This window comes from Rhinatrema bivittatum, chromosome 3 (genome assembly GCF_901001135.1).
Source record: "Rhinatrema bivittatum chromosome 3, aRhiBiv1.1, whole genome shotgun sequence".
Lineage (NCBI taxonomy): Eukaryota > Metazoa > Chordata > Amphibia > Gymnophiona > Rhinatrematidae > Rhinatrema > Rhinatrema bivittatum.
The window spans coordinates 305,037,886-305,054,011 of record NC_042617.1 but is presented as its reverse complement, the minus strand read 5'-3'; the positions used below and the strand labels follow the sequence as shown (position 1 = coordinate 305,054,011).

At 41.6% G+C, this 16,126-nt stretch overlaps 1 protein-coding gene across 3 annotated transcripts in view; it reads right to left on the bottom strand.

Annotated features, from left to right (window-relative positions):
- Window positions 1–16,126, bottom strand: part of RAPGEF3 (Rap guanine nucleotide exchange factor 3) — a 244,424-nt gene that overhangs the window by 116,449 nt on the left and 111,849 nt on the right. For all 3 annotated transcript variants that reach the window (XM_029595109.1, XM_029595110.1, XM_029595111.1), the window contains 2 exons: window positions 12,580–12,664; window positions 11,611–11,671 (listed from right to left, as the gene is read on the bottom strand). In XM_029595109.1, the coding sequence (XP_029450969.1) occupies window positions 11,611–11,671; window positions 12,580–12,664 (146 nt within the window). The remainder of the gene's footprint in view (window positions 1–11,610; window positions 11,672–12,579; window positions 12,665–16,126) is intronic.

Below are 16,126 nucleotides of genomic sequence, written 5' to 3'. Positions count from 1 at the left end.
CTCTCACCCTCAAGACTGTTCTTTGGTGGCGATTTGTTCTGCCTGCTGGGTTTCCGAACTCCAAGCGCTGTCATGCAGGGAGCCTTACCTCTGTTTCACGGACTCTGGGGTCTCCTTGTACACAGTGCCCTTGTTCCTGCCCAAGGTGGTTTCTATGTTTCATTTGAATCAGACGGTGGAACTTCCGTCTTTCTCCGCCGACGATCCATGGGATCTCCGCAAACTTGATGTTAAGCGCATACTGATCCGTTACCTGGAGGTCACCAATGATTTTCGGCCTGTCGGACCATTTGTTTGTCCTTTGGTTCTGGCCCAAAGAAAGGCTCCAAGGCTACAAAGACAACGATCGCTCGATGGCTCAAAGAGGCTATTGTGACAGCGTATATAGGGGCGGGTCAACAACACCCCCCCCCCCCCCCCCCGGGCATCAAGGCGCATTCTCTTCAATCTCAGGCAGTGTCCTGGGTGGAAGCCAGTCCGTCTCCTCTCAGGAGATCTGTCGTGCGGCGACCTGGAAATCATTGCATACCTTTGCTAGGCACTACCACTTGCATCTCCAGTCGCCGACTTCCGGATACTTTGGCGACAGAGTCATTCAAGCAGGGCCTATCAAGGGCCCACCCTATGTAGGGAAGCTTTGGTACATCCTACCATCTGGACTGATTCCTGGTACGTACAGGGAAAAGAAAATTATTCCTTACCTGCTAATTTTCGTTCCTGTATTACCATGGATCAGTCCAGATGCCCCTCCCTAAGGATTTCTGGGGTTTGGGGTTTACTGCTCGACTTTCCTCTGACTTCGCTGCTCTGTTTCATCTAATCCTGTGTTAGCCTCTCTGTTTACGGGATGTTCCACAGTTTCTTTTTGCAAGATTACTCTCTGGCACCAGTTCTTTGGTTATGGGTAACATATATCTTATTCATAGTCATGTGTGGTTGGTTATCTTGATCCATCCTTCTCTGTGTTATTGCTCTGATATTCTCTATACTGAAGACTTTACAGAGGGTGCCACTGGTTTATGAGGCAGCATCCTCCGAAGCTTTGTCTGACTCCATCTGCTGGATGGGGACATAATCCACCGTCTGGACTGATCCATGGTACTACAGGAATGAAATTAGCAGGTAAGGAATAATTTCTTATGCAGTTATCAGGGAAACATGTTCGAAGAGGAGGTGGAACATGTTCCAGATAACTTTGATCTTAACAGGCTATATTCAATATCGCCGGTTAAGAGTAGCAAGACTTCAAAAAAAAAAAAATTAACACCACACCTCTTCTATCATATAACCTTCATATCATATAACTTTGTATCATATAACCTCTTGTATCATATAATCTTGTATCATATAACCTTTCCGACCTCTACAATTCACCTACGTAAAATCTTTAATCATGTTAACCCAATGTAAAAACCTTTGTAAACCGTTGTGATGGCAATACCGAACGACGGTATATAAAACTGTATAAATAAATAAAAAAAAATAAAAATAAAAAATACAAAGAATACTGGCTTACTGGCCCTAACATCCCCCACTTGAGATCCAATGCTGTGCCCTGCTGAGCCAAGCCTGCAGCACGCCCCCCCCCCCCCCCCAACACACACACACACAAACCTCTCTCCCTTTTATTCGGAAAAACTTCATACCACTGCCAGTGCGATCTCACCCCTTCCCTCTCCCCCTCCTCCCACCTTCCATCTTCCATATCCTATCAAATGATCAAAATATTTATAATATCCAGGAGGCCCCAAAACCTCCTTCCCTCCCTCTGCCAACCCAACGCTGGAAGCGTAGCTGCAAAGCGACAGCAGAAGTCCCAACCTGGGTCGCCGTAGGCCATTACCATGATCCGGGCAGAAAAATAAAGCACAAAAAGGTAATGAGAGGGTGGGAGGGGAGGAGTGGAGGTTGGGGGGGGGGGGGCCCTGGATATTATAAATATTTTGATTATTTAATAGGATATGGAAGGTGGGAGGAGGGGGAGAGGGAGAGGGAAGACTAGACCGGCTATGGCATGTAGTTTTGCCAAACAAAAGGAAGGGGGGGTTGTGTGTGTGGGGGCTGCTGCAGGCTCAGCTTAGCAGGGGACAACACTGGATCTCGGGTGGGGGACGTTAGGGCCAGTAAGCCAGCGTTCTTTGTATTTTTTAAATTTATTTTTAACTCTTACTACTCCTCGTAACCGGCTATATTGTTTTTGAACATAGCCGGTTAAGACTAAAGTTATCCGGCTAATTATGACAGAATAACTTTATTAACTGGTTAAATTCAAAATCTGCCCGGTTAAGTTGAAAATTATCTGGCTACAGTTAGCTGGATAACTTTAATCTGGGATATTCAGTGGGACGTTTAGCTGGATAACGTATCTACTCATCTTGTTGAATATGCACCCCCCCCCCAAATTTTTAGAGCACAGAGAGCAATACATACATTATTAGCATAAGACCCAGTAACGATATGTAGAGACTATGAGGTCTCCACCGAGCTGGCTCCAGCCCCAGCCCCATTTAGTCACCAGCATTACAGGCTATGTCATTCGATACTGCACCTCCCCCAAAGGCTTACAGGAATAGGCAGTCTGTTAGGCATAAGGGGGGGTAAGACCATGTGACCAGGAGGCAGTGTAGTTTTGGTTTTAAAGAAGAAAGACATGTTTCAGTGTGCTCTCCAGAGTTAGGCCCTCAGTCTAACAAAGGAAGGGAAAGACACTGCCCTGCCAGTTCTTGGTGAGAGTCAGGAGGGAAGAGAGGGAAACAAGAGGGGTTTTTTTGGTAATTTTTCCTAAATTGAGAGCTAGGATTTTTGATGTTCTGACCCGCACCTTTTGGGAGACTGACACCATCTCCAGAGGTGCAAGAGGGAATGTGTATACTCTATCGCCCCTGCAAGAAAAGGTTGCAGAGACCTGTGAATAAGATCCAGTATTTTTGTCATGATGGAATTTTTTCCAATTGTTTGGGAAGGACATATTTTTTCTTCCCCCTTCCTTGCCCAGATCTGGGCTGTAATATCTGGCCCTTCCTCAGGAGGGTAATATCTGGCCCTTCCTCAGAACTGGCCCTTCCTCAGGAGGGTCAGAAAGCTATTTTTTCGAAGAGGAGATGGAGAACAAGAACATCTGGAGACCCCCAAGCAGATTTTCTACCTTGGGACACGGGATAGAGGCAGCTGAAGTTCAAGAGTACCCCATCTGGATATCAGGTACTGTAGGGAAGAAGGCATCCACCCTGGTTAGGATACCCTGGCTACCTTGGGACATACATTTATTCCAAAGCATGAATGGAGTATTAATTCCAAGAGGAATACATCAGGCAAAATTGTACTATACTAAAGACAAGAAATCTGGATGTTTTTGAACATTTTTAATTCATTTTTTTATTATCTCACAATCAGTATCAGTAAATACTGTATTGTTTTTAACACCCATCCATCGAGTCCTGCCTGTTTTGTCTAGGAAGCTGTCCTGAAGAAGAAGGGTAGCACACACACAGAAAGTTTCCATTGCCTGGTCTGAGAAGGTTAGCCTTATCCCCACAGAAAAAAAATCCACCCTTTGGAGACAGAAGAGTTGAGGATAGGGCAGAGGAGCTAGCCACATTTAATAAATTATTTTATGGACCCTTAGGATACATGCCATGTATGGAAAAAGGGTTACATAAAACAAAGCCAATGAAATAAAGACGTCAAAAGACACAATTCTAACAAAAAGAAATAACAAGAGAGGCATACTAACAAAGGCAATCCCTCCAGAAATATGCATCTCTTAGGGACCGATTTTAAAAGCGTTGCTTGCGCTAAACTACCTACAATCATATATGTGTGGGATGCATGCAAGCATCATGGATTTTAAATGCCATTAATTGCATATGTATATACACGTGCACAAAGGGAAAAAAAGGGGGGGGGGAATAGGTGGGGCCAGGGTGTTCCAGGCCAGGGTCATCAGTTATGCACGTAACTCCATATTTTAAAACTGGAGGCCGCAGCACTTGTTTGTTTGTTAACCATGTATATTTACTGCTATTCCTGAAGAGGAGCAAGTCTGCAGAAATCGCATTTTATGGCTTACAAAACAGGCTGAGGGATCTGAGTCAACTGGGGAGTGTGCAGGATGAAGAACCAGATGGGTCTGGATAATCTCGAGATTGACTGTGCAAACTGGTAGACTAATTGGAAAAACTGTAAATCTCCCTCATGCGAGCATGTTTTAAAATCCACTTATATACGCACATTAGAGCCACAAAGTCCTAAGGAAGATATGCAAAGTATGTTTGCTTGAGTAAGATGACCGAGGGGTTAAAGGGGCTCTTAGGGAAGATAAGGCCATTGCAGAAAGACTAAATGAATCCTTTGCTTCCATGTTTACTAATGACGATGTTGGGGAGATACTGGTTCCAGAGATGGTTTTCAAGGGTGATGAGTTCAGATGAACTGAACCAAATCACTGTAAACCTGGAAGATGTAGAAGGCCCAGATTGACAAACTAAAAGTAGCAAATCACCTGGACCAGATAGTAAGCATCCATGGGTTCTGAAGGAACTAAAAAATGAAATTTCTGATCTATTAGTTAAAATTTGTAACCTATCATTAAAATCATCCATTGTACCTGAATACTGGAGGGTGGCCAATGTAACCCCAATATTTAAAAAAGATTCCAGGGGCAATCCGGGTAACTATAGACCAGTGAGCCTGACTTCAGTGCCAGGAAAAATAATGGAAACTACTCTGAAAATCAAAATAACAGAGCATATAGAAAGACATGGTTTAATGGAACACAGAATGGATTTACCCAAGGGAAGTCTTGCCTCACAAATCTGCTTCATTTTTTGAAGGGGTTAATAAACATGTGGATAAAGGTGAACCGGTAGATGTAGTGTATTTGGATTTTCAGAAGGCGTTTGACAACATCCCTCATGAGAGGCTTCTAAGAAAACTAAAAAGTCATGGCATGGGAGGCAATGTCCTTTCATGAATTACCATCTGGTTAAAACACAGGAAACAGAGAGTAGAATTAAATGGTCAATTTTCTCAGTGGAAAAGGGTAAACAATGGAGTGCCTCAGGGATCCAGGCTCAGTGCAAGGGTATTAGGCATCCTAGGTACTTTCTGCCTTGCACCCTCCCCAGTCACGCTGCACCCACCCCCACCCGGTCGTACCGTACCCCGGTCTTGGCCCCGAACCCCCAGTCCTATCTCATTCTTGGCCCACCGAATCTCTACTCCTCTTTGCCGTGAGTGGGATAGGCTCCGCTTGTGGCCCCACATGGCTGCTCTTTGGCACCACCTAATGGTCAGTGCCATAGGCGACCACCTGGTTCACCTAATAGGTCGCACCAGCCCTGCAGGGATCTGTACTTGGACCGGTGCTTTTCAATATATTTATAAATTATCTGGAAAGGAATACGAGTGAAGTAATCAAATTTGCAGAAGAATCAAAATTATTCAGAATAGTTAAATCACAAGCGGATTGTGATAAATTGCAGGAGGACCTTGCAAGACTCAGACTGGACTTCCAAATGGCAGATGAAATTTAATGTGGACAAGTTTTGAGTGATGCATATAGGGGAAAATAACCCTTGCTGTAGTTACATGATGTTAGATTCCATATTAGGAGCTACCACCCAGTAAAAAGATCTAGGCATCATAATGGATAATACATTGAAATCGTCAGCTCAGTGTGCTGAGGCAATCAAAAAAGCAAACAAAATGTTAGGAATTATTAGGAAGAGAATGGTGAATAAAACGGAAAATGTCATAATGCCTCTGTATCGCTCCATGGTGAGACTGCACCTTGAATATTGTGTACAAGTCTGATCATCGCATCTCAAAAAAGATATAGTTGCAGTGGAGAAGGTACGGAGAAGGGCAGCCAAAATGATAAAAGGGATGGAACAGCTCCCCTATGAGGAAAGGCTAAAGAGGTTAGGGCTGTTTAGCTTGGAGAAGAGACGGCTGAGGGGGGATATGATAGAGGTCTTTAAAATCATGAACGGTCTAGAACGGGTAAATGTGAATCGGTTATTTACTCTTTTGGATAATAGAAGGACTAGGGGGCACTTCATGAAGTTAGCAAGTAGCACATTTAAAACTAATCGGAGAAAATTCTTTTTCACATAACGCACAATTAAGCTCTGGAATTTGTTACCAGAGGATGTGGTTAGTGCAGTTGGATTTAAAAAAAGGTTTGGATAAGTTCTCGGAGAAGTCCATTAACTGCTATTAATCAAGCTGACTTAGGGAATAGCCACTACTATTACTGGCATCAGTAGCTTGGGATCTTCTTAGTGTTTGGGTACTTGCCAAGTACATGTAGCCTGGATTGGCCAATGTTGGAAACAGGATGCTGGGCTTGATGGACCCTTGGTCTGACCCAGTATGGCAATTTCTTATGTACTTGTGTTCCTAAGCGCTTGAAATTAGAAGCAAATTTACGCGTGGTAGGCAAGATTTAAAATTCCAGCATATCTCCACTTGCTCACTGATATGCACGTACATGGGCACACGAACGCTCATTTTAAAATTAGCCTGTTAATGTTCAAGGGTCGTTTTTCATGAGGAATAGTAAAGGCCCCAGATCTGATCATAACCCTCTGATCTGTCCTTAAGCATGTAGGTAATTTTGTCCATTGAAGCAATTCAGCAAATTTATGGCTCTAGTGATCCATAAGTGGTGTTGACTTCCAAAACAATGCAATAGTTATTCTTGCCGCATGTAATAAATGAGAAACCAAATGCCTCTCTTTAGAAGTTTAAAAAAACCCGACTTTTCCTTTCCTTGATAGACACAGTGGTGCAGACAAAATGAAGGTTCTCTTAAGAATTGCTTGTATTTCTGTGTGTATCCCAGACCGAAATGAATGTACTATTGGATAATCCCACTGCATTTTTATTTATTTAAAACACTTATATTCTGTCTATAACAGACCAGCTGTGCTATGACAATAAGTGGTTAGTAAACACAACGGGGCAGATTTTAAAAGCCTTACGCACGTAGGGGGGGTTACGCGCGCCAAGCCTATTTTCAAAAGGCCGGCGGTGCGCGTAAAGCCCCATGACACGTGTAAGACCTGGGGTTAGAAAAAATGGGCGGTCCGGGGGCGGGGCGGGGATGTGGCCAGAGGCCTCTGCAAGGCCGCTGGGCCGGGAGATCGCGCGCTGGCAGTCGGCCAGTGCGCGCAAGTTACGCCTGTCTCTGGCAGGCGTAACTTGTCAGATAAAGGTTCGGAGGGGGTTTATTTCGGACTGGGGAAGGGAGGGGAAGGAAGGAAAGTTCCCTCCGAGGCCGCTCCGATTTCAGAGCGGCCTCAGAGGGAAAGCCACCTGGTCTCCCCGAGGGCTGGGCATGTGCAAGTTGCACTAGTCTGCACCCCCTTGCTCGTGCCAACCCCTGATTTTATAACCTGCGTGCTGCTGCATGCGTATGTTATAAAATCGGGTGTACATTTTAAAATCTGCCCCAACCTGTCCAACACAATGGATATGAGTTACTAAACCTGGAGAAAGAATATCTATAAGTTCTATGCAGCAATTTGTACTTTAGTTCTCTATTTTTTTATTATAGCATGAAAGCTTCTGTGTAGAGCACCAAATAGCATGACAATCATCTACATCCAGATCCAGAGAGAGAGAGCCACACTCCCTTGCTCATTTATTATATTATTAGTTTGTATAATTTGAGCTTCAGCACATTGACCAAACTCCTACTTACAATTCCTAATATCATCGCCAAACCTTTGGCCGACATTATAAACTGTTCACTCACAAACGGAACAGTCCCAGACGCTTTGAAAACAGCCTCGCTGAAACCTTTACTAAAAAAACCCAGCCTGGACCCATCTAATCCCACAAATTTTCGCCCTATCGCTAACTTACCTTTCATAGCCAAGCTAATGGAAAAACTGGTCAATACTAGACTCACAGACTACCTTGAATCCCACGACATCCTATATCCATCACAATTCGGTTTCAGGAAACGCAGAAATACAGAAACTCTCCTACTCTCATTAACTGACAACATCCTGTTGGGTCTCGACAAAGGTCAATCATACCTTCTAGCTCTGCTAGACATCTCGGCAGCGTTCGACACAGTGAACCACACAATCCTCATCGACCGTCTCATGGAAATAGGCATCTCAGGTGCTGCACTCCTCTGGTTAAAATCCTTTCTAAGCGACAGATACTACAAAGTAAAAATAACCAACAAAGAGTCGCACCCTATAGCTGCCAAACAAGGAGTTCCCCAGGGTTCCTCGCTCTCGCCGACCCTATTCAACATATATCTGCTCCCCCTATGCCAACTCCTCGATAACCTCAACCTCACATACTTCATCTATGCGGACGACGTGCAGATCCTAATCCCCATCAAGGAACCCGTCTCCGACACGCTAAACTACTGGAATAGCTGCCTTCACGCCATCAACCTCCTTCTCACAAGTCTCTGCCTCGTTCTCAATACGTCCAAGACCGAACTGCTAATCATTTCCCCTAATGATAACAACATACCAGCCATCAATACTAACATACCTCTAGTAAATCAAGTGAGAGACCTTGGAGCCTTCCTAGACTCCAGAATGAACTTTAAAAAATTCATCAACACCACCAAAGAAGGCTTTTACAAACTACAGGTATTAAAACAACTAAGACCCCTCCTTCACTTTCATGACTACCGTTCGGTCCTTCAAGCCATACTATTCTCAAAGATAGACTACTGTAATGCGCTGTTACTTGGTCTCCCGGCCTCTTCTACCAAACCTCTTCAAATGCTGCAAAACGCCGCAGCCAGGATCCTCACAAACTCCCGCCGCATGGACCACATCACCCCGATTCTAAAATTACTTCACTGGCTACCCATTCGCTACAGAATTCTCTTCAAGACACTTACTATTATCCACAAAACCTTATTTCAAGAATCCTCGCTCCAACTCACCATACTCCTCAAACCACACTCCTCTGCAAGACCCACCAGATCTGCATATAGAGATTCCCTCCAAATTCCCCCCCAAAAATCCGTTTTTCACAACTCTTTTGAAAAACGGGCACTATCAATTGCTGGTCCGCATCACTGGAACTCCCTCCCGCCAGATCTCCGCCAGGAACATTGCCATATCACGTTCAGAAAAAAACTAAAAACCTGGCTGTTCACCCAAGCTTACCCCTGAAAAAGCCTCAGGGTCACCCACACACAGTCTCTTACCCCACGGATGTGCCCATTTCCGCAACTCAAAGGAACTGTTGTCCGACCAACTGCACTATTTTATAAATTGTTTAATTTCATATACACTATGTAAATTTGTACATAATTCTTATCCTGTAAGCACCCTCTCCTCCTTTTGCCCTTCTCTCCAATTAGAATTTGTTTAACCTATCTTTTCTCTAACAGCCTAGTTCCACATTCCCTGTTATAATGTAACTTTTGTTTTTTGTTCGCTCTGTTTAACTGGTTCCCCCTAGTTTAATGTAAACCAGTACAATAAGACCTGGTCTTGAGCATCGGTATATTAAAAGGATTTAAATAAATAAATAAATTGAAAATGATGAGATTGATATTAAAAAGTCAATAAGATGGATAACTTAGAAGTTGTGCCAATGAATATACCCTGCTAGTTAGCCAGATAAAGTTATCCGGCTAACTAGCTGAGCTGCACAGCTGCTGAAAATGGACCTCCATATGTTTGAGAAATTAATCTATTGGGAAGATTCTTTGTAAGAAACCTTTCAATGCTCTCTTTCCCTTGTAAAGCTACCATTGCTGCTCTCGTTATATATATATTTTTTACGAAGCTGTAAAGATTAAAAAAAATGAGTATGAGAGGCAATTCCAAATTTTGTCATGAGATCCTGAAAGGATTTAAATATATTACCCTTCCATATCTGACCTGAAAATCTACAGCCATTACTTAAGTAATCCCTAGAGTCCAGAGAAAGGGTAACAGAGGAAACTTGCAGATTATTAATGAGGGGAACCAAAGGACGGAATCTACAGTTCCTTCTTAAGGATTTTAAGCATATTGAACCAAATTTTTAAAGTATGAGACAAGACTAGGCTACATCTATATATCTTATTTCAAACAGGCAAATTAGGAGAGCATCACAATAAAGCAAAACTATGCCCCTGTGACTGAAACTCTTCCAATTCTCACCAAGGATATGCCCCAGGATCTACCTAACCATCCCCTAACCCCCAGTAATCATTTGGATAGATAATATAAAAATAGATCTGGAATAGCCAAACCTTTGCAGTCCAGTGGTAGTTGTAGTGTAGAAAATGTAATACGAGGAATCTTACCCCTCCAAAGGAAAGGGGTGACTGATCCCCTCAGAAAAGCAAAAACTCTATGAGGAACCGTGCAGAGAATATACTGAAACAAGTACAACGGATGTGGTAGCACCATCATTTTAACTAAATAACTCCTCCCAGGAAAGAAATAGGTAAGGGGGTCCATCTAGTCAAATCAGATTGAAGAATTTTAATAATCTCAGGGTAATTAAGAGAGAACATAAATCAGTAATATTAGCTGAGACCTGTAAACCAAGATGGATAAAGCTGGGAAAAGCAATAGAGAAATCCCTGAAACACAGGGTATTTGCGTGGCCCTAGACTTGGTATAATTGACCTGACATCCAGAAAGATGTTTATATCCTCACAAGATCTCAAAAGTAACATAGGCACTGATTTCTTCGCTTGGGGATACACAAAACAACATCATCTGCAAAGAGAGCTATTTTTTTCATGTGCAGAACCAAACTGAAACTCAGAGATCGCTGACATTTTTCTAATGTTCTGAGCTAGAGGCTCCAATGCTACGTTAAATAGTAGAGGAGAAGGACACCACTGCCTAGTTCCTCCTTCTATAGTAAAAAAAAAAAATCAGATTGCCACCCATTAGCTAGCACCTTTGCCTTAGGTGATGAGTAAAGTAAATTGATCCAAGTATATGTTCAAGTACTGCAAACATTCATTTCCAAGAATGCCTTTTCAACATGCAATAACAAAACAAGGCCAGGCACTCGATGTTTTTTTTAGCAAGGTGATGAATATTAAATAACCTTCTCAGTCACACTATTTTGACTGGCTACATTTTGGCAAATATTCAGCTGAAAACTTAATCGGTTAGGTTCAGCTGAATACTTGCATAAAGATAACCAGCTAAAATTAGCCAGATACCTTACCCAATCAGCAGGTCTTAATACTGATCTCTGTCTTTCTGTACAAGATATGATTTTTGTGACTAAATACTGCATAGTCACTTTATCCCTATTATGAGAAAAAAAAATATTGATTTTTTTTCCTGTTTAACCCTGTTTCAAATTAATTGTGATGTGTATACCATGACTTTCATACTGACTCTAAAGTAATAGACAGTTTGAGTATATATGTGAAAGCTTCAATCTTAAGCTGGATACCCCTCACATTTTCCTCTCCACCAAGCCCTGTCCCTCTAAGAAAGCAGAAGCGAAACATATCAGGGTGGGAGCATTTACTCCTCTGCCTGTAAGTTTTTATCAAAGTTTCAATGAGTTTTGTAAACTGAAGCAATGATCTTCCTTAAACCTTCAGGACAAGCGAGCTGCATTCTTGGCACAAGGGGTTTTAAGACCCTCGATACTTACACACAGTCCCTGCCTTGGCGTGGGATTCGAAAACCAGCACAGAGGAGAGTTCCCGCTTCACCTGTCGCATGAGAAATACATTCCATTAGCACAGCAGGCCCGGAGTGTGCACCACCCAGGCAGGCGCCAAATGTGCCAACTGCATTTTAGGCTAATCCAGGGCTCATTTAACCCTATGTTGCCAAGTGTTATTTAAAACCAGTACTTGGCTTCTGTGGCACCTTCATAGATGCCACGGTGGCAAAGGAAAATTATTTCACCACAAAATAAAATATTTTGTTGTGGCTATAAAATGATTGTTTTAAAGTGAAATAATCTCTGTGGACACTCTGGGAGGCATTTTCAGCAGCCCTTAGAGCACCTAAAATTGCTGTCTAAAGCTTAGGCAGCAATCTTAAGCACATTTTCAACCACACAATGGCTTAAAATGATCCTAAATCTCAGCAGTAGCTAAACTTAGTTGCCAAGATTTAGGCCTGCCGTGTGGCTGATCTGAGTTAAGCAGCCAAACTTAACCACTCAGCATTGAAACCAGGAAGTTAAATTTAGTGCCTAAAAGCACTGGGGTTTTAAACATCAGGACTGACCAACTGAAGTCAGACTGACCAGCTAACCTACTTTGAAAATCCACCCTTATTGCTCAAGGGCTGCACAGTGCTGCAAATGCTGATGGCACTTTATAAATAATTCTCATTGCTCTGTGACTGTAGAACGCTGTGTATACCGATGGCGCTTTACGAATAATACTTATTGCACTGTGACTGTGCAATGGTGTGTACGCTGATGGCATTTTATAAATAATAATCGTTGCTCTTGACTATACAGTGCTGTGTACACTAATGGCCCTTTAGAAATAATAAATCGCCGTTCTGTGACTGTACAGCACTGTGAAGGCCAATGGCATTTTATACATCAAAATCAATGCTTGGTGAACATCCAACGCTATTCACAGTCTGAGAAGGCACTCACTGAGCTTGAGAGGTGAGACACTGCTTTGATATGCAGCAGTTCTTCAAATATGACTTCTCGTTCATCCTCCGTGCGCTGGGAAGGGCTAAGGAGAGGAAATGAGAGAAAGAAAGTTTGTGAGTAGAGCTCAGAGGGATGAAACAGATAAACACCCCAGCTGCAGCCATCCTCAAATAAATGATAGAAAAAGTGTTTCTAACCTACAGGCAGGTGGTCACCTATCTTCAGTGATCATATGACAGAATAGCAAATGTAAGTGCAAAGGTGGAGAGAGGGTCACACAAAAGTCAGGGTACTGGTCTACAGGAGCACCAACTTTGTTAAAATGGGAGAAACGCTGGAAAAATCCTTGTATAGTAGTAGAGTAGTGGACCAAATTAAAAGAAATTATAGTAAGAGCTAAGCATATTTCTGATAGAAAAGGAAATAAACCCTACAACATCATATAAAACAAACTGAAAACTTATAAAATAATACGCAAGGTCAGAATAGAAAGTGGGGAGCCAGAAGCACTAACAATTCCGAAGTTCAAAAGCTAATTGGAACAAATGTGTCTTCAACAATTTCTTACAAGACTTAGTAAATTATGTTATTTGTAATAGTTCAGGAAGACTATTCCAAAAAGTTGGACCTGCTATATAAAATGTCCTTTTATGAGTTTCATACAGGTGTGCCAACATAATAAAGTGGGCAACTAATAATCGGGTCTGCGAGGAACAACGTATGCGTGGTGAATTATAGATTTTCATTAAAGCACAAATCCATGGGTACTCAACATTATCCAGAAATTTAACAATAATGGTGATAATTTTATATTTAATTCTGGCACTGATTGGAAGCCACTACAATTGAGCCATAACTGAAGTAATTTGTCTCCTTATGCCTGCACCAGCTTTAATGTGAACAGCTGAGTTTTGTGCAATCTGCAACTACTGTAGAGTAGGCATAGGTATCCCAAGATAAAGGGAGTCCCAATAATCTATCCCTGTGAATATCAGCCCCTGCAAAACTGTCTGAAAGTATGAAAATTGGAACATTTTAAGGGTGCATAGCATCACACGTTTGAAGAAAGCAGCCTTTGCAACTGCATTTATTTGAGGACACATATGTAACCCAGAATCTAATAAAAATTCAAGGCTTTTAACCTGTGACAAAACTGGAATTTCACAATTCTCAAAAACAAGTTTTGAAGGCTTATCATCGGCACAAAATCTTTTTAGGATTATAATCTTGGTCTTGGTAATATTTAAAAGTAATCTGTTATGCGACAACCATGCTTTAATAGTAGAAAGACATAGTGACACAAATTGAAAAGTAGTGTGCCAAGATGACAGTGCTGGAAAAAAAATCTGAACGTCATCAGCATAAAGACGATAGTTTACACCAAGGAAAGAGAATACATGACAGAGTAGAGCTAAGTGGATATTAAAAAGAGTGGTGAAAGAGCTGACCCTTATAGAAACCCCAGTCTTGATCTTATGCCAAGAAGGCATATCAGACTCAATGTGGATTTGCTGCTGTCAGTTCAAAAGATATTATGTAAACCAGTCAAGAACCTTGCCAGCAATTCCAAAGGCCTTAGCTGATGAATAAGAACTTCGTGGTTAATGGTATCAAAGAAGGCGGAAATTTCAAGTAAGAAAAGAACAAACCTCTGACCACATTCAAAACTTCACCAGATAGAATCAATAGTGGAAATTAATAACATCTCTGTATTCAAAGTCTTCCTAAAGCCAAACTGAAAGGCATTAATAATAGGAAAATCCTCCATGTAGTCATTAAGTTGCTTAAAAACAACCACCTCAATTAACTTTGACAAGAATGGCAAAGATGAAATGGGGTGATAGCAAAACAATTCGAATCCAGAGATTTTTTTAAATAAAGGATGGGCTAAGGCACATTTAAGAATCTTTGCGAGGTGCCCCTTCCATCAAGGACAAATTAATTCATTTTGTTAAGACAGGAGCAATATCCTCTCTTTTAACCTTTAATATTGCAGTAGAACAAGGATTTAATGGACATAACATATCGTTCATACCAGTAACTGGATTACTTCAGAGATTGATACTGACTGAAACTCTTCCCAGTTCTGCTCATTGTAAGTTAACTCTGGTCAATGTAAGATTCTGAAAACTAAGGGGAGTATTTCTGAACTTATTTTCAAAAGACAAAGCAAACCTTTCACTATTCGATGGAAATTCAAGCCAGTTAGCCAAATTAATAGAGACGCTTCAGAAGGAAAGGACGGCAATCAAATTCAACAGGATGCTAGCTCAGAGACTGCATGATTTTACCAAACAAATCTGAACAAATTCTTTAAGTGACCAGAGAATTAGATCATGAACGTACTCTGGAGGTGGTGTATCTGGATTTCAGTGAAAGTTTCATACAGTCCTGAAAAGGAGGCTTATAAATAAAATATATGTATATATATGGATATATGTATCATATATGTATCATGTGTATCTAGTTAAAACCCCTGCTTCTTTTCTCTGTTCCAAGTTATATTACTCCCTTGTTTTATTGTAACTGCAACTCTTAACTTTCACTTGTATATTGTTTTACTATTACTACTACCTTTATAATTTATGTTATTTATTGTTATTTATTATTATTTATTTATTGTTATTTATGACCTCTTGTTACCTCTTCACTTGTTAATTGTAAACCGACATGATGCAATACCCATCGCGAATGCCGGTATAGAAAAACTTTAAATAAATAAATAAATAAAAAATAAAATGAGCAGCATGGGAGTGAGTGCTAAGGTGATGGAATGGATTAGAAACTGGATGGGTGACGGTAAATGGAATTCACATTGAGAAAAGAAGGGTGCTTAGTGGAGTGCCTCATGAATCTGCCCCTGGAGCTAGTTCTGTTCAATATCTTCATAAGCAGTATATTGTAGAGGGATTAATGGGAAAAGTTTGTCTTTTTGAAGATGACACTCTGACATGCAACAGAGTGGACACCCCTGAAGAAGCAGACAGAATGAGACGGGATCTCAGAAAGCTTGAAAAGTAGTTGGTTGCCTGGGAGTTAAGATTTAATCCAAACAAGTAGGGAAAGCATGCATAGGCATAGCTTTGGGAATGCTTTCTGACATAAATTTGTAGAAGAGGTGTGTATGTGTGTGGGTGTGTGTGTTGAGGGGAATTGAGGGTATGGACGGTATGGATGTATGAGAGGGATATATATAGATGGAGTGTGTGTAAGAATAGTTGGGATAGTGTGTGGAGGATTTGTGTGCAAATGTAGGGAAGGTATATGTGTTAGAGATGTGTTTTTGAGAATGTGGAATTGTGTATGTGAGGGTAAAGGGTAGTGTGTAGTATAGGAGGTATAGAGGGAATGGATGTGTGTGGGGGTGTGCATTTTGGGGCGGGTAGGAAGGGTTTGTGGAAAGATTGTGTACATATAGGGGTTGCGAGATGTGTTTTTTATGGTGACATGGCTGTATGCTTGTAGGAAGCAGATGTGATTATAAGGTAATGTTTGTGGAGCGTATTTGTGGATTGGGGGTTGTATTAATGTGGGTGATGGCTGT